The 17317-nt window shown below is 39.1% G+C and overlaps 1 protein-coding gene and 1 pseudogene across 1 annotated transcript in view; one reads left to right on the forward strand and one right to left on the reverse strand.

The window, feature by feature from the left end:
* Window positions 1-17317, reverse strand: part of ANKRD55 (ankyrin repeat domain 55) — a 143862-nt gene that overhangs the window by 96937 nt on the left and 29608 nt on the right. Inside the window, exon 2 of the mRNA XM_028849443.2 lies at window positions 2894-3016. Within this exon, the coding sequence (XP_028705276.2) occupies window positions 2894-3016 (123 nt within the window). The remainder of the gene's footprint in view (window positions 1-2893; window positions 3017-17317) is intronic.
* Window positions 11960-13051, forward strand: LOC707587 (glycoprotein-N-acetylgalactosamine 3-beta-galactosyltransferase 1 pseudogene; annotated as a pseudogene).

A 17317-nucleotide genomic window follows, 5' to 3' on the forward strand; every position in this document is an offset into this window, starting at 1 on the left:
CTTTTTATCGAGTGATTTTAAATGGTGTTATAAATTTTTGATGTCTGCATGTTCATTGTTAGTATACAAAAATAAAATTTATGTTTGTATATTGATCTTGTATGCTGTGACCTTGCTGAACTCACTTAGTTGTAGGAGTATGTTGGTAGATTCCTTAGGATTTACTATGAAGACAAACAAATTGTGCAAAAAGTAACAGTTTCTTTTTTCCTTTTTCAAGATGTATACTTTTGGCTGGGCCAGTAGCTCATGCCTGTAATCCCAGCACTTTGGGAGGCCAAGGTGGGCGGATCACCTGAGAGGTCAGGAGTTTGAGACGAGCCCGGGTAACATGGTGAAACCTGTCTGTACTAAAAACACAAAAATTAACTGGGCGCAGTGGCGGGCACCTGTAATCCTAGTTACTCGGGAGTCTGAGGCAGAATTGCTTGAACCCAGGAGGTGGAGGTTGCAGTGAGCGGAGATTGCGCTACTGCACTTCAGTCTGGGTAACAGAGTGAGACTCTGTCAAAAAAATAAAAGATGTATGCTTCTTATTTCCTTTTCTTGCCCCTTTGCACTCATATTACACTATGCTGAATTGGAGTGGTGAGAGTGGACATTCACACCTTGTTCCAGGTCTTAGGGGCAAAGCACTCAAACTTTCACCATTAAGTAAAACCTTAGCTCTAGAGTTTTGTTGTTGTTGTAGTTGTTGTTGTAGCAGGTACTCTTCCTTATGTTGAAGAAGCTCTCCTCTATTCCTATTTTTCTGAGATTTTTATTATTAATATGTGTTAAATTTTGTCTAATGCTTTTTTTGTATTAATTGATATGAACATGTGATTTTCTGCCTTAGTTGGTTAATTTGGTAGATTACATTGACTTTCAAATATTGAACCAGTCTTACATCCCTAACATCCCTAAAACAAACCCTACTTGATCATGGTGTATGATTCTTTTTGTTTTTGTTTTGAGATGGAGTCTCGCTCTGTCACCTAGCTGGAGTGCAGTGGTGAGATCTCGGCTCCCTGCAACCTCCGCCTCCCGGGTTCAAGCAATTCTCGTGCCTCAGCCTTCCCAGTAGCTAGGATTACAGGCACATGCCACCGTACCCGGCTAATTTTTGTATTTTTAGTAGAGACAGGGTTTCACCATGTTGGCCAGGCTGGTCTTGAAGTCCTGACCTCAAGTGATCTGCTTGCCTCGGCCTCCTAAAGTGTTGGGACTATAGGCGTGAGCCACCATGTCCAGCCTATTTCTGTATATTACTGAATGCTATTTGCTAATATTTGGTTAAGGATTTTTATATCTACATTCATGAAGACTACTGGTGTACAGGCTTATTTTTTTTACATTGTCTTTGGTTTTGATAGTGAAGTAATACTAGCTCATAAACATAACTGAAACGTGTTTTCTCATCTCTTTTTTTGGAAGAGATTATGTGGAATCGATGCTGGTTATTCTTTAAAAGTTTGTAGAAATCTGCCAGGTGAGGTGGCTCATATCTATAATCTTAGCACTTTGGGAGGCCAAGGTGGGAGGATCACAAATCTCTGGTGAAATAATCTAGTCCTGAAGATATCTTTTTTTGGGGGGATTTTAAAATTATGAAGTCAATTTCCTAATTATAGGGCTCTTCAGATTATCTATTTCTTATTGTCTATTTCTTACTGTTCTGTTTTCAAGTTCGTTAATTCTTTCCTTTGCATCCTCATTCTGCTGCTGAGCTTATTCACTGAGTTTTAACATTGTGATGATTGTATCTTTGATTTTTAAAAATTCCCATTTGGTTTTTCCTTATGTCTTTTATTTCTTTGCTGAGACTTTCTATTTTTCTCTTTAGTTTTAAGCATGTTTTCCAATTGCTCATTGAAGCATTTTTGTCACAGTTATTTGAAAATCTTTGTGAGATAATTCTAACATGTCTTTCATCGGCGTCTGTTGATTTTTTTTCATTCAGTTTGGGACCTTCCTGTTTCTCGGTATGACAAGTAATTGAAACTTGGACATTTGGGGTATTATATTATGACATTCCTGATATTAAACCTTTTATTTTAGCTGACTTCCATGGGCACTGCTGTAAAGGGGGAAGTAAAGGGGTGCCACCTCATTATTGCAAGGTGGCATTAGAAATCCAGGTTTCCTACTTAGTCTTTGCTGGAATGAGTGGGGCTGGAGCCCCATGGCTTTTTGTGGTATTTGGCTGGAGTAGGGACTTATTGTCTAAAAAGTGTTCTGTCTTTCTAGGCTGTTCCTTTCCTGGTCCTTTTGCCAGAGAGAGAAGGCTTTTGTTGTTTTTGTTGCTGTTTGGTCTGTGCCTGTTGACATTTCTGGGTTGCCAGCTTCTTCAGCATCAGCTCTGGGATTAACGAGGCAAAAAGAAAACCCTGGGCACTTACACAATGTCATTCCTTGAGTCAGGAGATCTCAGCTCATCTGTCATTTTATCTCCATCTTCCAGAGTCTTGTTATGTTTATATATAATGTCCAGGGTTTTTAGTTGTATTTAGCAGAAATAATACGAAAGAAATGCATCTACTCCATCTTCTCAGAAGCAGAAATCCTTGCTTTTTGCCTTTTACAGTCACATTTTCTTAAGATCCATTGCTACCAAAAATAGCCTACTCTTTTCGTACCCTTTTCTAACTACTTGACCTATCTAGTTTGGTCATTCATACAAAGATACTGAAAACAAACTCAAAATGATGACTTCCTCATAAGAGGCGATGTAAAAGAATCTGAAACTCTGTGTCTAACCCCCTTATTTAAAGAAATACCAAGGTATCTGCACATAGCCACAGTATCAAAATGGCTGGTCAGATATACATTTATTCACATTGCTCATGTCTGAAGGCCATCTCTAAAAAAATAGAGCAGAACATTCTGGATTCAAAATGCATACATATCTCACCTTCACCGTCACAGCATTCTAGGATAGAAGGGTCTTCCCGAATCACTGCAGTCAGAGCATTGACATCTCCATTAGAGGCTGCCTGATAAACCATGGTCAGGTCAACTTCCTCGGATGAGTCACCTTCATGCATCAAACAGACACAATGTTAGTGTGTAGAGCCAGTTCACTGAAAGAATAACAATACCCAAGTCCTCACCCACACAAGTGATTCATTAAAACTTCTCAAGTGAATCCAGGCAGAAGACTGAGTCATCCTGGCCACACACTCCCTCACCACTTCTGAAGAAAGGAGGATCACTCATGCCATTTGTAACACCGCTGTGTACTGGAAAGGAACCTGAGGGATTGGATGTCATTTGAGATTTTCTGATTCTTCCCAGGCATTCAGGCTTCTTGAAGTCAGTGAGCCCAGAGAGGAAAGTGGGGCCCTCATCTCGGTTCTGCATTGCCCTTTTTGATCTGGAGCATGTTCCTTGTACTCTCAATGACTCAGTTTACCACCTTTGAAAGAGACATTGTGCTCTCTGTTCTCTGATCTCCAGATGTAGAGAGTGAGCCGGCCTTTCCCACCCTATTCTGTACCCTGAGGACTGACCCTTGCTGAGTGCTCCACCCAGGCTCCCTCACCCTCTTGCTTGCCCATGAAAGGCACGGGCAGGAGCCTCGTGGGGAGAAGAGAGAGAAGGGACATTTCTTCCTGCCTTCCCCTAGTGCAGTGTTCGGCAGGAGCCACTTCTCTCCCACCAGGAGGCTCTTTCTTGGCAGAGCCAGTCTCTTTCTCTACAGAGTCAGTTTCACTGGGTTCCCTGATAAAACGGTCCCCTCCCATGCTTCTTTCGCTTCCCACTGATGTTAGTCTGTGGAGCTTCAGCATCCCCAGTTCATCCTTTCAGCCCTGCTTCATCTCTGCAAGCTGTCCCTTCATGAACGTCTCTTCATTTCAACCACCTGGGATTTCATGAGATGGAATTCCCGGAGGAAACAGAACTATAGGCAACTCCTTTGAATTTTGTAGCCACCTGCATTGTGCCTTGGGCACAACTGAACCAACTAATACACGGTCAACGAATGGCTTACGTCTGTAATCTCAGCACTTTGGGAGGCTGAGGTGGGAGGATGGCTTGAGCCCAGGACTTCGAAATCAGCCTGGGCAACACAGTGAGACTCTCTCTCTACAAAAATTTTAAAAAGTAGCTGGGCATGGTGGTGGGTACCTGTAGTCCCAGGTACTCAGGAAGGTGAGGCAGGAGGATCGCTTGAGCCCCAGAGTTTAAGCAGCGAGCTATGATTGTGCCACTATACTCCAGCCTGGATAACAGAGTGAGACCTTGTCTTAAAAAACAAACAAACAAAAAGGCGACAACAGAACTATAGATCAAGTGGGGCCAGGCACAGTGGCTCATGCCTGTAATCCAGGCACTGTGGGAGGTCTAGGCGAGCGGATCACTTGAGGTCAGGAGTTCAAGACCAGCCTGGTCAACTTAGTGAAACCCTGTCTCTACTGAAAATACAGAAAAACAAGCCAGGTGTGGTGGCATGCGCCTGTAATCCCAGCTACTTGGGAGGCTGAGGCAGGAGAATCGCTTGAACCCGGGAGGCAGAGGGTGCAGTGAACCAAGATCGCACCACTGCACTCCCACCTGGGTGACAGAGCGAGACTCTGTCTCAAAAACAAACAAACAAACAAACAAACAAACAAACAAACAAAGACCTGTGGTTAAGTGGAGCACAGGGAGGACTGGGAGGTGAGTTCTGCTCAAAAGGAGGCCTCCAGGGAGAGGCTGTGCTGATCGACTCATACACAGTTCCTCCCATGCACGCCTCCTCTGCCCCGAAAGCATAGCATTGTCCAGGGAAAAAATATGTGTGTAAGAAAACGTTTTTTGGCCAAGCGCAGTGGCTCACGCCTTTAATCCCAGCACTTTGGGAGGCTGAGGTAGGTGGATCACCTGAGGCTGGGAGTTTGAGACCAGCCTTCCCAACATGGAGAAACTCCATCTCTACTAAAAATACAAAAAATAAGCTGGGCATGGTGGCGCATGCCTGTAATTCTAGCTATTTGGGAGGCTGAGGCAGGAGAATTGCTTGAACCTAGGAGGCAGAGGTTGCAGTGAGCCGAGATAGTGCCACTGCACTCCAGCCTGGGCAACAAGAGCGAAACTCCATCTCCAGAAAAAAAAAAAAAGAGAAAAAGGTTTTTTTAAGTTGTGTTTTTCTGCTAATGTGGACATTATGTCAAAGATACTTTTTAGTTTTCAGTTCTAATTGATCTTTAGTTGGCAGTGGACCTAACCCTTTGCCTCGGTTTCTCTGTCCCAGTATTTTTGGGAAGTCATAAGCGACTTTTAGCCGGTTGACCTGTCTGTCCCCAAAGGAACTTGTTATTGGAAATATTTCATTTATGACAACAAACTGTTTTGTAAAGTGAGTGGTTGTTCCCTAACTTATTTTGTTGTTTTCGTGTGTTTGTTTTAGGCGGACTCACTTGCACATTTGCCTGGGGGCCAGAAGTGACAGAGGAGGAGTGTCCGGGTCAAATGCTACTCCTGTGATGAGCACAAGGACTATGGAGCCAGACAACTTCAGTATCAGTCCCAGTTTGCACTGACCAGCTGTGTGGATTTGGGCCATCCCCTTTCCAGGCCTTCGTTTCTTCATTTTGTTTGTTTGTTTGTTTGTTTATTTGAGAAAGGGTCTCGTTGGTTAACCCAGGCTGGAGTGCAGTGGCGTGATGTTGGCTCACTGCAGCCTTGATCTCCCAGGCCCAAGTGATCCTCCCATCTCAGCCTCCTGAGTAGCTGGGACTACAGACACGCGCCACCACGCCCAGCTAATTTTTGTATTTTTTGTAGAGATGGGGTTTTGCCATGTTGCCCAGGCTGGTCTCCTAACGATCCTCCCACCTTGGCCTCCCAAAGTGCTGGGATTTATAGGCGTGAGCCACTGTTCCTGGCCAGTTTCTTTGTCTTTAAAATGAAGGTAATAATGATGATAATTATGACAACTACCTACTTCTCTTATAAGTTTGTTGTGAGGAAAGAAATAAGTTAATATTTAATTCTGTGTGCTTTTAGAACAAGGCCTGGCATATAATAGTGTATATATTTGCTATGACTATTGCTACTTAAAAAAATTTTTTTTGGTGTGTTTAGAAAGCATTAGAAATCTGGGACATGTAGAGAAAATAGTCTCTTGTTGATGATGATCAGACAAAGACTTCATAAATTGCACAGAACGTTAATCTCCATTAGGAAACTTCCCAGGACTCTAGACATTTTAAGATTTCTCACAATATATTTGGGCACAAGAAATAGGGCCCAGAAATAGGACAAAAATGGAGCTGGTATCTGGTTGTGTGACCACAGCCAAAGATGCTGGTGGTATCACTTCAGGAAGAAGATCCTGGTGGTAGGCTGAGGAGCTCTGTGTTTAATAGCCTGTTCATATGTTATATAATGTGCCTATATAACAGACATAAATGTGTTTACAATCCATTCATCACTGAGTGCATTAAAATATGCAAGGCACATTCATCACACTGTCGACCACATACAGCTGAGAGAAACAATGAATGCATTGCCTGATAGAATTATGATCCCCAAATATCTTGCCAGAAATCTAATTAGATGGTGTTTAATAGGGCTAAACGTAGAGTAACATATTGAAAGACAGGACCAGCTGATTTCCTAGGCCAACTAAGAATCCCTAAGCCTAGCTGGGAAGGTGACTGCATCCACCTTTAAACACAGGGCTTGCAACTTAGCTCACACCTGACCAATCAGGTAGTAAAGAGAGCTCACTAAAATGCTAATTAGGAAAAAACAGAAGGTAAAGAAATAGCCAATCATCTATTGCCTGAGAGCACAGTGGGAGGGACAATGATCGCGATATAAACCCAGGCATTGGAGCCAGCAACGGCTACCCTCTTTGGGTCCCCTCCCTTTGTATGGGAGCTCTGTCTTCACTCTATTACATCTTGCAACTGCACTCTCTTCTGGTCCGTGTTTGTTACCGCTCGAGCTGAGCTTTCGCTCATGTCCACCACTGCTGTTTGCCCCTGTCACAGACCCGCCGCTGACTTATATCCCTCTGGATCTGGCAGGGTGTCCACTGTGCTCCTGATCCAGCAAGGCGCCCATTGCCGCTCCCAATCGGGCTAAAGGCTTGCCATTGATCCCTCACGGCTAAGTGCTCAGGTTCATCCTAATCAAGTTGAACACCAGTCACTGGGTTCTAGGTTCTCTTCCGTGACCCACAGCTTCTAATAGAGCTGTACCACTCACCACATGGCCCAAGATTCCGTTCCTTGGAATCCGTGAGGCCAAGAACCCCAGGTCAGAGAACACGAGGCTTGTTACCATCTTGGAAGTGGCTCACCGTTTTGGAAGTGGCCCGCCACCATCTTCGGAGCTCTAAGAACAAGGACCCCTGGTAACAATATATTAGTCCACAAAATATCCAGTTGAACTAATTGAAGGGTGGTTAAGTATGTAGTTTTTGCACTCAACTTCCCCTCTCCCTGTTGATAAGATTAACCTGTTTATTCTCTAGGGACTACTTCCTCTCCTCTTCTAGCCCTCAGGCTGATTCAGTGGAATTGACTATATCCCTGGTCAGGGGCAGAACACGTGGCTTAGAACTAAGCCACTCAGCACTAGCATTATCCTGGCCTTGGAGACTGACTCAGGGATGTGACCCAATTAGAGCCCATGAGAAGCAATGATACGTTTGATATATTGACTGGGGTTGTCGAGAACAATACTGTCACTTTATTCTACCATCCATGAACCTGGAAGCCACCTGGTGACATATTTCTCTTACCAGAGAAAGGTGGAGAGCTTTTCTCTGCCCCCCTACACCTCCCCCCACCAATAAAAAAAAAAAAGAAAAAAGAAAAAAGAAATATTAGCCTAGATCAATGTCCCAAAGCATTTCCCCAGTGTTTTCTTCTGGTAGTTTCATGTCTTATATTTAAATCTTTAATCCATTTTGATTTGATATGGTGAGGGATAGGGGTCTAGTTTTATTCTTCTGCATATAGATATCCAGTCTTCCCAGCACCATTTATTGAAGAGACTGTTCTTTCCCCAATGTATGTCTTGGTGGCTTTGTTAAAAATGAGTTGACTGTAAATGTGTGAACTTGTTTCTGGAACCTCGATTCTGTTCCATCGGTCTACGTGGCTGTTTTTATGTTAGTATCGTGCTATTTTGGTTACTATAGCTTTGTAGTATAATTTGAAGTCAAGTAATGTGATGCCTTCAGCTTAAGTCAATTTACATAGATTTTGTGTATTCATTTGGATTTTCTTTATTCATTTGGATTTTCTTTTTAATCACTGAAAAAGTACTGACCGATAAAACGTTTTAAAAAAGAACTTGGAGTTTTAGTTGGAAAATTAGCTCTATAGAAATAAACAGCGTTGTAATAAATTAGGAGGAAGTCTGGCTGAATTACCAAATCTAGTAGCCATATTGAGGGCAGTGATAGGCCTTTTCCATTCTTAACTGGTCAGTGTCATATTGAGGTCTATGGTCTCAATTAAACAGGGGTATAGTGGCTGGAGAACACTCAGAGGTGAGTGACTAGAGGTATGAATGGACTTTAATCAAGTCACGTGAAGAATGGTTGAAGGAAATAAATGTGTCTACTCTGAAGATTATTCCATGGGGTCATGATAGTAGCCTTCAGATAGTTAGAGTTTTTTTTTAATTAAAAAAATTGTGCAGGAGGGTGAGGCAGGAGAATGGCGAAAACCCGGGAGGTGGAGCTTGCAGTGAGCCAAAATCACGCCACTGCACTCCAGCCTGGGTGACAGAGCGAGACTCCATCTCAAAAAAAAAAAAAAAAAGAAAAAAAATTGTGGTAAAAGATACATAAAATTTGAAATGTTAACCATTTAAGTGTACTTACAGTTCGATGGCATTATGTCCATTCACACTGTTGTGTGACCATCACTGAAACTCATCTTTTCATCTTTCAAATCTCTGTACTCATTAGGCTGTAACTTCCCATTCTTTCCTGTCCCCAGTCCCTGGAAACCACAATTCTACTTTCTGTCTATTAATTTGACTACTAAAGGCACCTCACGTATGTGGAATCAATAACCGTTGTCCTTTCGTGACTGGCTTATTTCACGTAACATAATGTCCTCAGGGTTCATCCATGTTGTAGAATGTGTCAGAACTGTCTTCCTTGTTAAGATTTAATAATATTTAATTGTATGTATGCATCACATTTTGTTTATTCATTACCTGTCAATGGACACTTGGGTCATTCCCATCTTTTGGCTATTGTGAATAATGCTGCTGTGAACATGGGTCTACAAATCTTTTTGCATTCCTGCTTTCAATTCTTTTGGGTATATACTCAGAAGTGAAATTGTTGGATCATGTGATAATTCCATTTTTAATTTTTGAAAGAACCACCATACTGTCTTCCAAACGGCTGCACCATTTTGTATTTCCACCAAAGTGCACAAGAGTCTCAATTTCCCCATTTCCTTGCTAACACTTATTATTTATTGTTTGGTTTTTAAAAAAATAATAGCCATCCTAATGAGGGTGAAGTGGTATTTCATTGTGGCTTTGATTTGCATTTCTCTAATATTAGTGACAGTGAGCATTTTTACATGTGCTTATTGGCTATAGGCATATCTTTCAAGAAATGTCTATTCAAATCCTTTGCCCATTTTTGAATTAAGTTGTTTGGCTTTTTGTTGCTGGGTTGTAGGAGTTCTTTATATATTCTGAATATTAAACCTTTATCAGGTATATGATTTGCAAATATTTTCTCTCATTCTGTGGGTTACCTTTTCATTCTGTTGATAGTTGATGACAAAGCTTTTAATTTTGATGTAGTCTAATTTGTCTATTTTTTCTTTTGTTGCCTGTGCATTTGATGTCATAGTCAAGAAATCATTGCCAAATCCAGTGTCATGAAGATTTTCCATATGCTTTTTTCTATGAGCTTTACAGTTTTAGGTCTTATGTTTGGGTCTTTGATCCATTTTGAGTTAACTTTTATATATGGTGTAAAGTAAGGGTTCAAATACATTTTTTTCCATGTGGCTATCCTGTTTTTCCAACATCATTCATTGAAAATACTATTGTCTTAGTCTGTTTCCTGCTGCTATAACACAATACTATAGACTGGGTAATTTATAAATAAACTTATTTGGTTCATGGTTCTTGAGGTTAGGAAGTCCAAGGGCATGGTGCCAACATGTGGTGAGGATGATCTCATGGCAGAAGGGTGAAAGGCAGAAGTGAGCATGCGAGACAGAAGAGGAAATCAGGCCAAACTCATTGTTTTTATCAGACACCCATGCCAGAGATCTCTAACGCACTCCTAATATAACAGTATTAATCAATTCATGAGAGCAGAGCCTTCATGCCCCAATCACCTCTAAAAGCACCACCTCTTAATACTGTTACAATGACAGTTAAATTTCAATACAACTTTCAGTGGGAACATTCAAGTCATAGCAACTATTCTTTCCCTATTGAATGGTCTTGGCACTCTTGTCGAAAATCAGTTGACCATAAATGTATGGGATTATTTCTGGACTTTCAGTTCTATTCTACTGATCTATATGTCTGTCTGTATGCCAGTACCACACTGTTTTCACTACTGTAGCTTTGTAGTAAGTTTTGAAATCAGGAAGTGTGAAACCTCCAACTGTTCTTTTTGAAGATTGTTTTAGCTATTTTGGGGTCTCTTGAAATTCAATATGCATATTAGGATGATTTTTCTATTTCTGTAGAAAACATCATTGGGATTTTGACAGAGATTATATTGAATCTGTAGATTGCTTTGTGTAGTATTGGCATCTTAATAATATTAAGTTTTCTAATTCATGAAACATAAAATGTCTTTCCATTTACTGGTGTTCTCTTTAATTTCTTTCAGCAATGCTTTGTAGTTTTCAGTGTACCTGTCTTTTATCTCCTTGGTTATTCCTAAGTATTTGATTCTTTCTCATACCATTGTAAATAGAATTGTTTTTCAAAAGGCTTTTATGCAAACAATTTTATGGTTAAATTGCTCTATGAGACTCCCATAGTTAGAAATAGCAGTGGGTGAGAGTGAGAGAGACAGGTATTTTAATTATTATTAGAGTTTATAAAAATGGACTGGGTCATCTCAAGAAATAGTGAACTTCCTGTCACTGAAGATGACCTCTCTTGGCTAGATGGCCACCAAACCTGTTTAGAAGGAATTTGGACACAGAGTGAAGCACAGGGCAGGGGGAAAAGGAAGACGTGTGGAGCAGAATAGCATGTACTTCACAATTCCTTCTGGCTCTGCAATGTACACTAAACCACAGCACAACGAGGAAATAGGAAAAGAAGGAGCTTCCCTAGGGGTTGTTTAGAAAGAGCCAATCTAAGTTGCGGTCAAGGCAAATAATTGGTCACAAACTTAGAAACTGTTCAGAAAATTTCTGGAGAAATGAGGAAGCATGATGTAGAAATAACAAGTACAAAGATGAGGATGACTGACGGTCCTAATAGAATCTAAAATGAGGGCAGGAAAGTTTTTTTCTACTGACAGTCAGAAGCCCACTTATTAAGATATCTAAAAGATCTACATAAACAATACCTCAGTCCTTCCTTGTCTCCTTCCTATCACTCCTCTCTCTCTCTCTTTCTCATCTATTCATCATCTATCTTTCTTTCCACATGGCTTACATGAGGAGCATGTTTTGAATGGTCTTGCCTCTCTAACTGCTTTAAACAGATAGACTTCTATATGGGTGCATAAAGAGAGATTTCAGAATACACACAGGGTGAGAGATTCTGAGGACAGAAAATGGAAGAAACGTGAACAAATAGGAAGAAAGAAGCATGTGAAGACATGCAGATTGTATTTTATTTAAAACTCTGCTGCCGCTGCTGGAGAATGATCTGGGTGGCAGCTAGCAGCCTCGGCAAGGGGCCAGGAGCCACTTCTGAGGGTGCCCAGAGAAGCAAAGGTCGCCAGTCCTGTGTCGTCGCCCTCTCTGCCCCCCAGGAGGGGCAAGAGGGAGCCGGGGCTGATGTCAGAAATACACTTTTGGAGATGGCCTCTAAATCCTGGCTGAATTTTTTTACCTTCCTCTATGGATCGGCAATAGGATTTCTTTTATGTTCTCAGCTATTTAGTATTTTGTTGGAAGAAGAGGGTGACACCCAGTCTGATGTTCTTCATAATGATCCTCATGTGAGGCATTCAGATGATAATGGACAGAATCATCTAGAAGGACAAATGAACTTCAATGCAGATTCTAGCCAACGTAAAGATGAGAACATAGACATCACTGAAAACCTCTATCAGCAAGTTAAAATTCTTTGCTGGGTTATGACAGGCCCTCAAAACCTAGAGAAAAAGGCCAAACGTGTCAAAGTTACCTGGGTCCAGCATAGTCACAAAGTGTTTTTTATGAGTTCGGAAGAAAATAAAGACTTCCCTGCTGTGGGATTGAAAACCAAAGAAGGCAGAGATCAGCTTTACTGGAAAACAATTAAACCTTTTCAGTATGTTCATGAACATCATTTAGAAGATGTTGATTGGTTTTTGAAAGCAGATGATGATACATATTTTGTACTAGACAATTTGAGATGGCTTCTTTCAAAATATGATTCTAAAGAACCCATTTACTGTGGAAGAAGATTTAAACCCTTTGTAAAACAGGGCTATATGAGTGGAGGAGCAGCATATTTACTAAGCAAAGAAGGCTTGAAGAGATTTGTTGATGCATTTAAAACAGACAAGTGTACACATAATTTCTCCATTGAAGACTTAGCACTGGGAAGATGCATGGAAATTATAAATGTAGAAGCAGGAGATTCCAGAGATGCCATTGGAAAAAAACCTTTTCATCCCTTTGTGCCAGAACACCACTTAATAAAGGTTATCTACTTAGAACCTTTTGGTACAGGAATTACAACTATTATCCTCCTGTAGAGGGTCCTGGTTGCTGTTCTGATCTTGCAGATTCTTTTCACTATGTTGATTTTTACAACTGGGTATGTGTTAGAATACCTCATTTATCATCTTCGTCCGTATATTTATTTATACAGATATCAAGCTACCTTACCTGAAAATATACTAAAGGAAATTAGTCAAGCAAACAAAAATGAAGGCACAAAAGTGAAGTTAGGAAACCCTTGAAAGAAAATCACGAATGAACAAAGGTAAAATGTCTAGCATTGCACTGAAGGACTTCTGCATTTCTGACATTGAACACTGGAATCCCAGGGAGGAATTCTAAGTGAACATTCCATATAGAAACCTTTCACATGAATGACAATAAACTGAAGCTTTAAATGACCTGCGAAGTCTGTTAAAATGTGTTTTGACACAGTAATATAAAAATATATCTATATATATAAGAAGAAATTGTGTTTTTAAAATGGTGGCCAGGTAGAGGAACTAGAAAAGAGATTTTGTTGTCTATTTTTGACCATCTGTATTATTGTCACTAAGAAACTAAAACAGTTGAATTTGCTAAAACTACACTGTGCTATGTTAGTAATAAACAGATCTGCCTTAAAGAAAATTTTAGAAAGAAATATTGTTGCTCAGTGTTATTAATACAGCTCAAGAGTTGAGTTTATATTTGCAGTATGATATACATGATCCAACCCCTCCCAACACATACAATTTTTGTCTAATGAAAATTTTGCTATGATTATTTATAATTGGCAGTTTTTCTTCCAAAAGAAGCTAAAATAAGACTGGCATTTATCCTGAAGTGCCTTAATAAAACCGTACTTTAAAATTATATGGGCCTTGACTATATCATATATTTGATTCGAATTAGTAATCCTTTATGGAATCTCTGTTGGTTCTCTTCTAAATATGTTTACCCACCCTTGAATACAATTCTCCACTATTAATATTAATTTACTCATAGCATTCTGTAAACATGTATTTTATAATATTTGTTCCCAAATTTACCCATTGTTAATTATGGGTAACTAATAATAAATTTAATGCTATTTGAGGATGCTTTTCTTATATCAGTGCCACTCTCAGGGATTACTAAGTGACATTTTAAATTGATTATTTTAAACTCTTTCTAACTACATAGTTTTGATTTCTTTCATTCTCATCCTGTTGAGAGATGAGAACGTGTTTGTGCTTTTCATAACTTGTTTAAAGCAGAGTTATAACATTCATTTTTAGGATCCAAGGTGGCTATTAGTTACACTGGCAAGATTATTTTGAATGCAAGATTTTGAAAAGAATTAATTAAAAACAATAGAAAACGCAGAGTACTTAAACAAAAACGTTATATATTGAAAGAGTAGATACTTAACTTATAAATAACAGTCTGAAAGTTGATGCTGACTTACTATTTTGGGATAATTGTCTTGCCAGTGGATAATTCTAACAACGACCTATTCAAGGCTGTCATCAAAAACATTCACAAATGTTTCATTCTATTTTTAGTGACTCTCTGTTTAAAGAGTTTCTGAAAGAAAATTTGTATTTTTATTATCTTTAGCAATACTGAGTGTGTCATAACAGAATATTTTACAGACTTTCTATGAGATTATTTTTAATGGCACAAAAGATTTACATTTTCCTTATGTTTATCATTATGCCAATTTTACATGACTGTCGTGCCACTGACTCTGCTGTCTAGCTAAATAATTTCTTTTTTTGGAGACAGTCTCACTGTCCCCGAGGCTGGAGTGCAGTGGCATGATCTCTGCTCACTGCAACCTCTGCCTCCCGGGTTCAAGCGATTCTCCTGCCTCAGCCTCCCGAATAGCTGGGATTACAGGTGTGTGCCACCACGCCCGGCCAATTTTTGTATTTTTAGTAGAGATGGGGTTTTGCCATGTTAGCCAGGCTGGTCTTGAACTCCTGACCTCAGGTGATCTACCTGCCTCCACCTCCCAAAGTGCTGGGATTACAGGTGTGAGCCACAGCACCTGGCTAGCTAAATAATTTCTATTTATTGTGCCAAAACATGTCACAATCATGACTCCTCGAATGGTATATTTGAGAGGATATTGTTCTCGTTGGCTAACCATTGATTACTCTGTCCACATAGTGAAAACATGCACCAATTTTTACCTATTATCATGGTAGTATTATCTGCCAAAATTTTGAGGCATTCATTTTATTCTTTGAACAACACTTCACAATAGTGTGGACATGAATTTTCATATGTGTTACTTGACTAGAAGTATAAATGGTTTACTATAAATATCCAAAAACCTTAAGATTTACTCACAAGAAATGAATGTTGTGATGAATCCTGGGTTCTAGAGTCAGACTTACTCAGGTTTACATTCTTGCTCCAACACTTACTGTTTTTGTAACCTTGAGCAATTTTATTTAATCTTTCTGTGTCTCAATTTTCTCATTTGTCAATTAGGGATGATAGTACTACCTACCTCACAGGATTTTTATGAGGATTAAATAAATGTAAGGTTCTTAGAACACTATCTGTCCCAGAATAGGGAGCAATGAATACAAGATTGTATTATTATTCTATTACCTTGGAGTGTAACTATTGCATTTAAGTGAATAAAAAATTTGCTTTGACCAGATACTGAAGGAAATATTTCATACATTTCTTAATAAGTAATAGCTAGTATTTATCGAGTGCCTACTGTGTGCTAACTATTGTGCTTACTCTGTGTATAATAGTGTTAATCCTCAAAATTTGGGTGTTATTCCCATGTTATAGATAAGGAAACTGAGGCTTGGAGAATTAAAGTTACTTTGTCACTGTCACAAAGCTAGTAAGTAACAGAGGCAGGATTTATATTCAAACCCTGTGTGTTCATTTGAACTGTATCAGGCTTGGGGTTAGTCATTGAACATTATTTCCATTTTTATTTATATGATATATGACATCTGATACATTGGCCAGTAATAGGCAAATTAACCCAGTCAAATTGTCATAGTGATTCTTAAACTGTGGTTTGCACACTTGCCTAGGACAAAATGCCGATCTGAAGACCCCAATCTCAGAAATTCTAATTTAAGCATGGGGCCCAAAGGTATGCATTCTTACCAGATGCCCTAGGGCAGTGATTGTCAAAAGTGTGGTCCCAACAAAAAGCATCAACATCACCTGGGAACATGTTGGAAATGCAACCTCTCTCAGGGTCCCATCTCAGATCTACTAAATCAGATACTCTAGGAGCAGGGGCAGGGGCTAGCAGTTGTGTTTAAGCAAACTGCAGGTGTCTTTATCATCCTAGTTTGAGAACCACTGCCAACACCTACATGATTTTGGTACAAATAGTGTTTGAAACACACTGAAGATTACTGCTCCATTATTAAGACATTTTTTCAAAAAGCATGTTTTAAATCAGTATAGTGCAGGATCACGTAATATTAAATATAAAGATAATTTAAAGGGTCATTGGATCATTCATATGGCCAAATTTTTAGCTTCTCCAAAGTGGCTAATATCAGGGACCACGATAAAATCTGTAATTCTCTAAGTTTCGTAATTTTATATTGAGGCAGGAAGGGTTAATCAAGTACTAATAAGTACATAATTTATTTAAAACATACATAAAATAAGTGTCATCAAAAAGGTCTACAATTGTTGGTAAAAAGAATTTAAATTGAAGTAGTAAATGCTATTTTATAATATATAGAGCATTTTTCTGCCAATTCATTCTGGTTTGTGTGACCTAATAAAGCAAAAACAAAAACAAAAACAGTTCTCCAAGTATTCTGTAGAGCACATAAAACCAGATTTCATGATGATGATGTATTCACTATCTTTTAGATTAAGATCTTCGTTATTTAGATAAATTGTTTTAGTATGGTTTTAACACATAAGGCTTTTGATGTCTTATGTTCTCTAACGATGGTATGCTTGTATTTTCTAGTGGAAAGTTCATAGATAAAGCAGATTTTTGTCCCAGTTTGTTTTCAAATATCATACATTTCAGAGGAGTTTTTCTTACTGTAATGATATATTAAAATAAACCACTGATTGACTTTTATTATTATTTGAATATGGAATTGGACTTGAGCATTAATTTGCTAACTGGTTATTTTCACAATTGTTTTCTTGAGTATTAATTTTTCACTTCTTTGAGACTGTCAAACCATAGTTATTACCAGATTGATGCACTATTGTACTTGAAAGAATCACTTGATTGATTAAAGTATATCTAGCATTTTATTCTCCATTTGTTTTCAGTTCATAAGACTATTATCTTTGACAGTTTCTGCTTTGTATTTATTGCCCTTCTTTATTTGCTTTATTACTAATTCCCATTTTCTAGTTACTCTTAAATGCTGCTTTCACAGGGTTAATTTGGCTGTTAATAATGATTAAAATTTTTATTACTTAATTGATAATTTTAAATCTATGAACTGGGTTTCCCTATGAGATTGAAAGTGAAAGTCTAAGAATAATGCCTGCTGGCTCTCAAGATAGTTGCCCTACTT

This window comes from Macaca mulatta, chromosome 6 (genome assembly GCF_049350105.2).
Source record: "Macaca mulatta isolate MMU2019108-1 chromosome 6, T2T-MMU8v2.0, whole genome shotgun sequence".
Classification (NCBI taxonomy): domain Eukaryota; kingdom Metazoa; phylum Chordata; class Mammalia; order Primates; family Cercopithecidae; genus Macaca; species Macaca mulatta.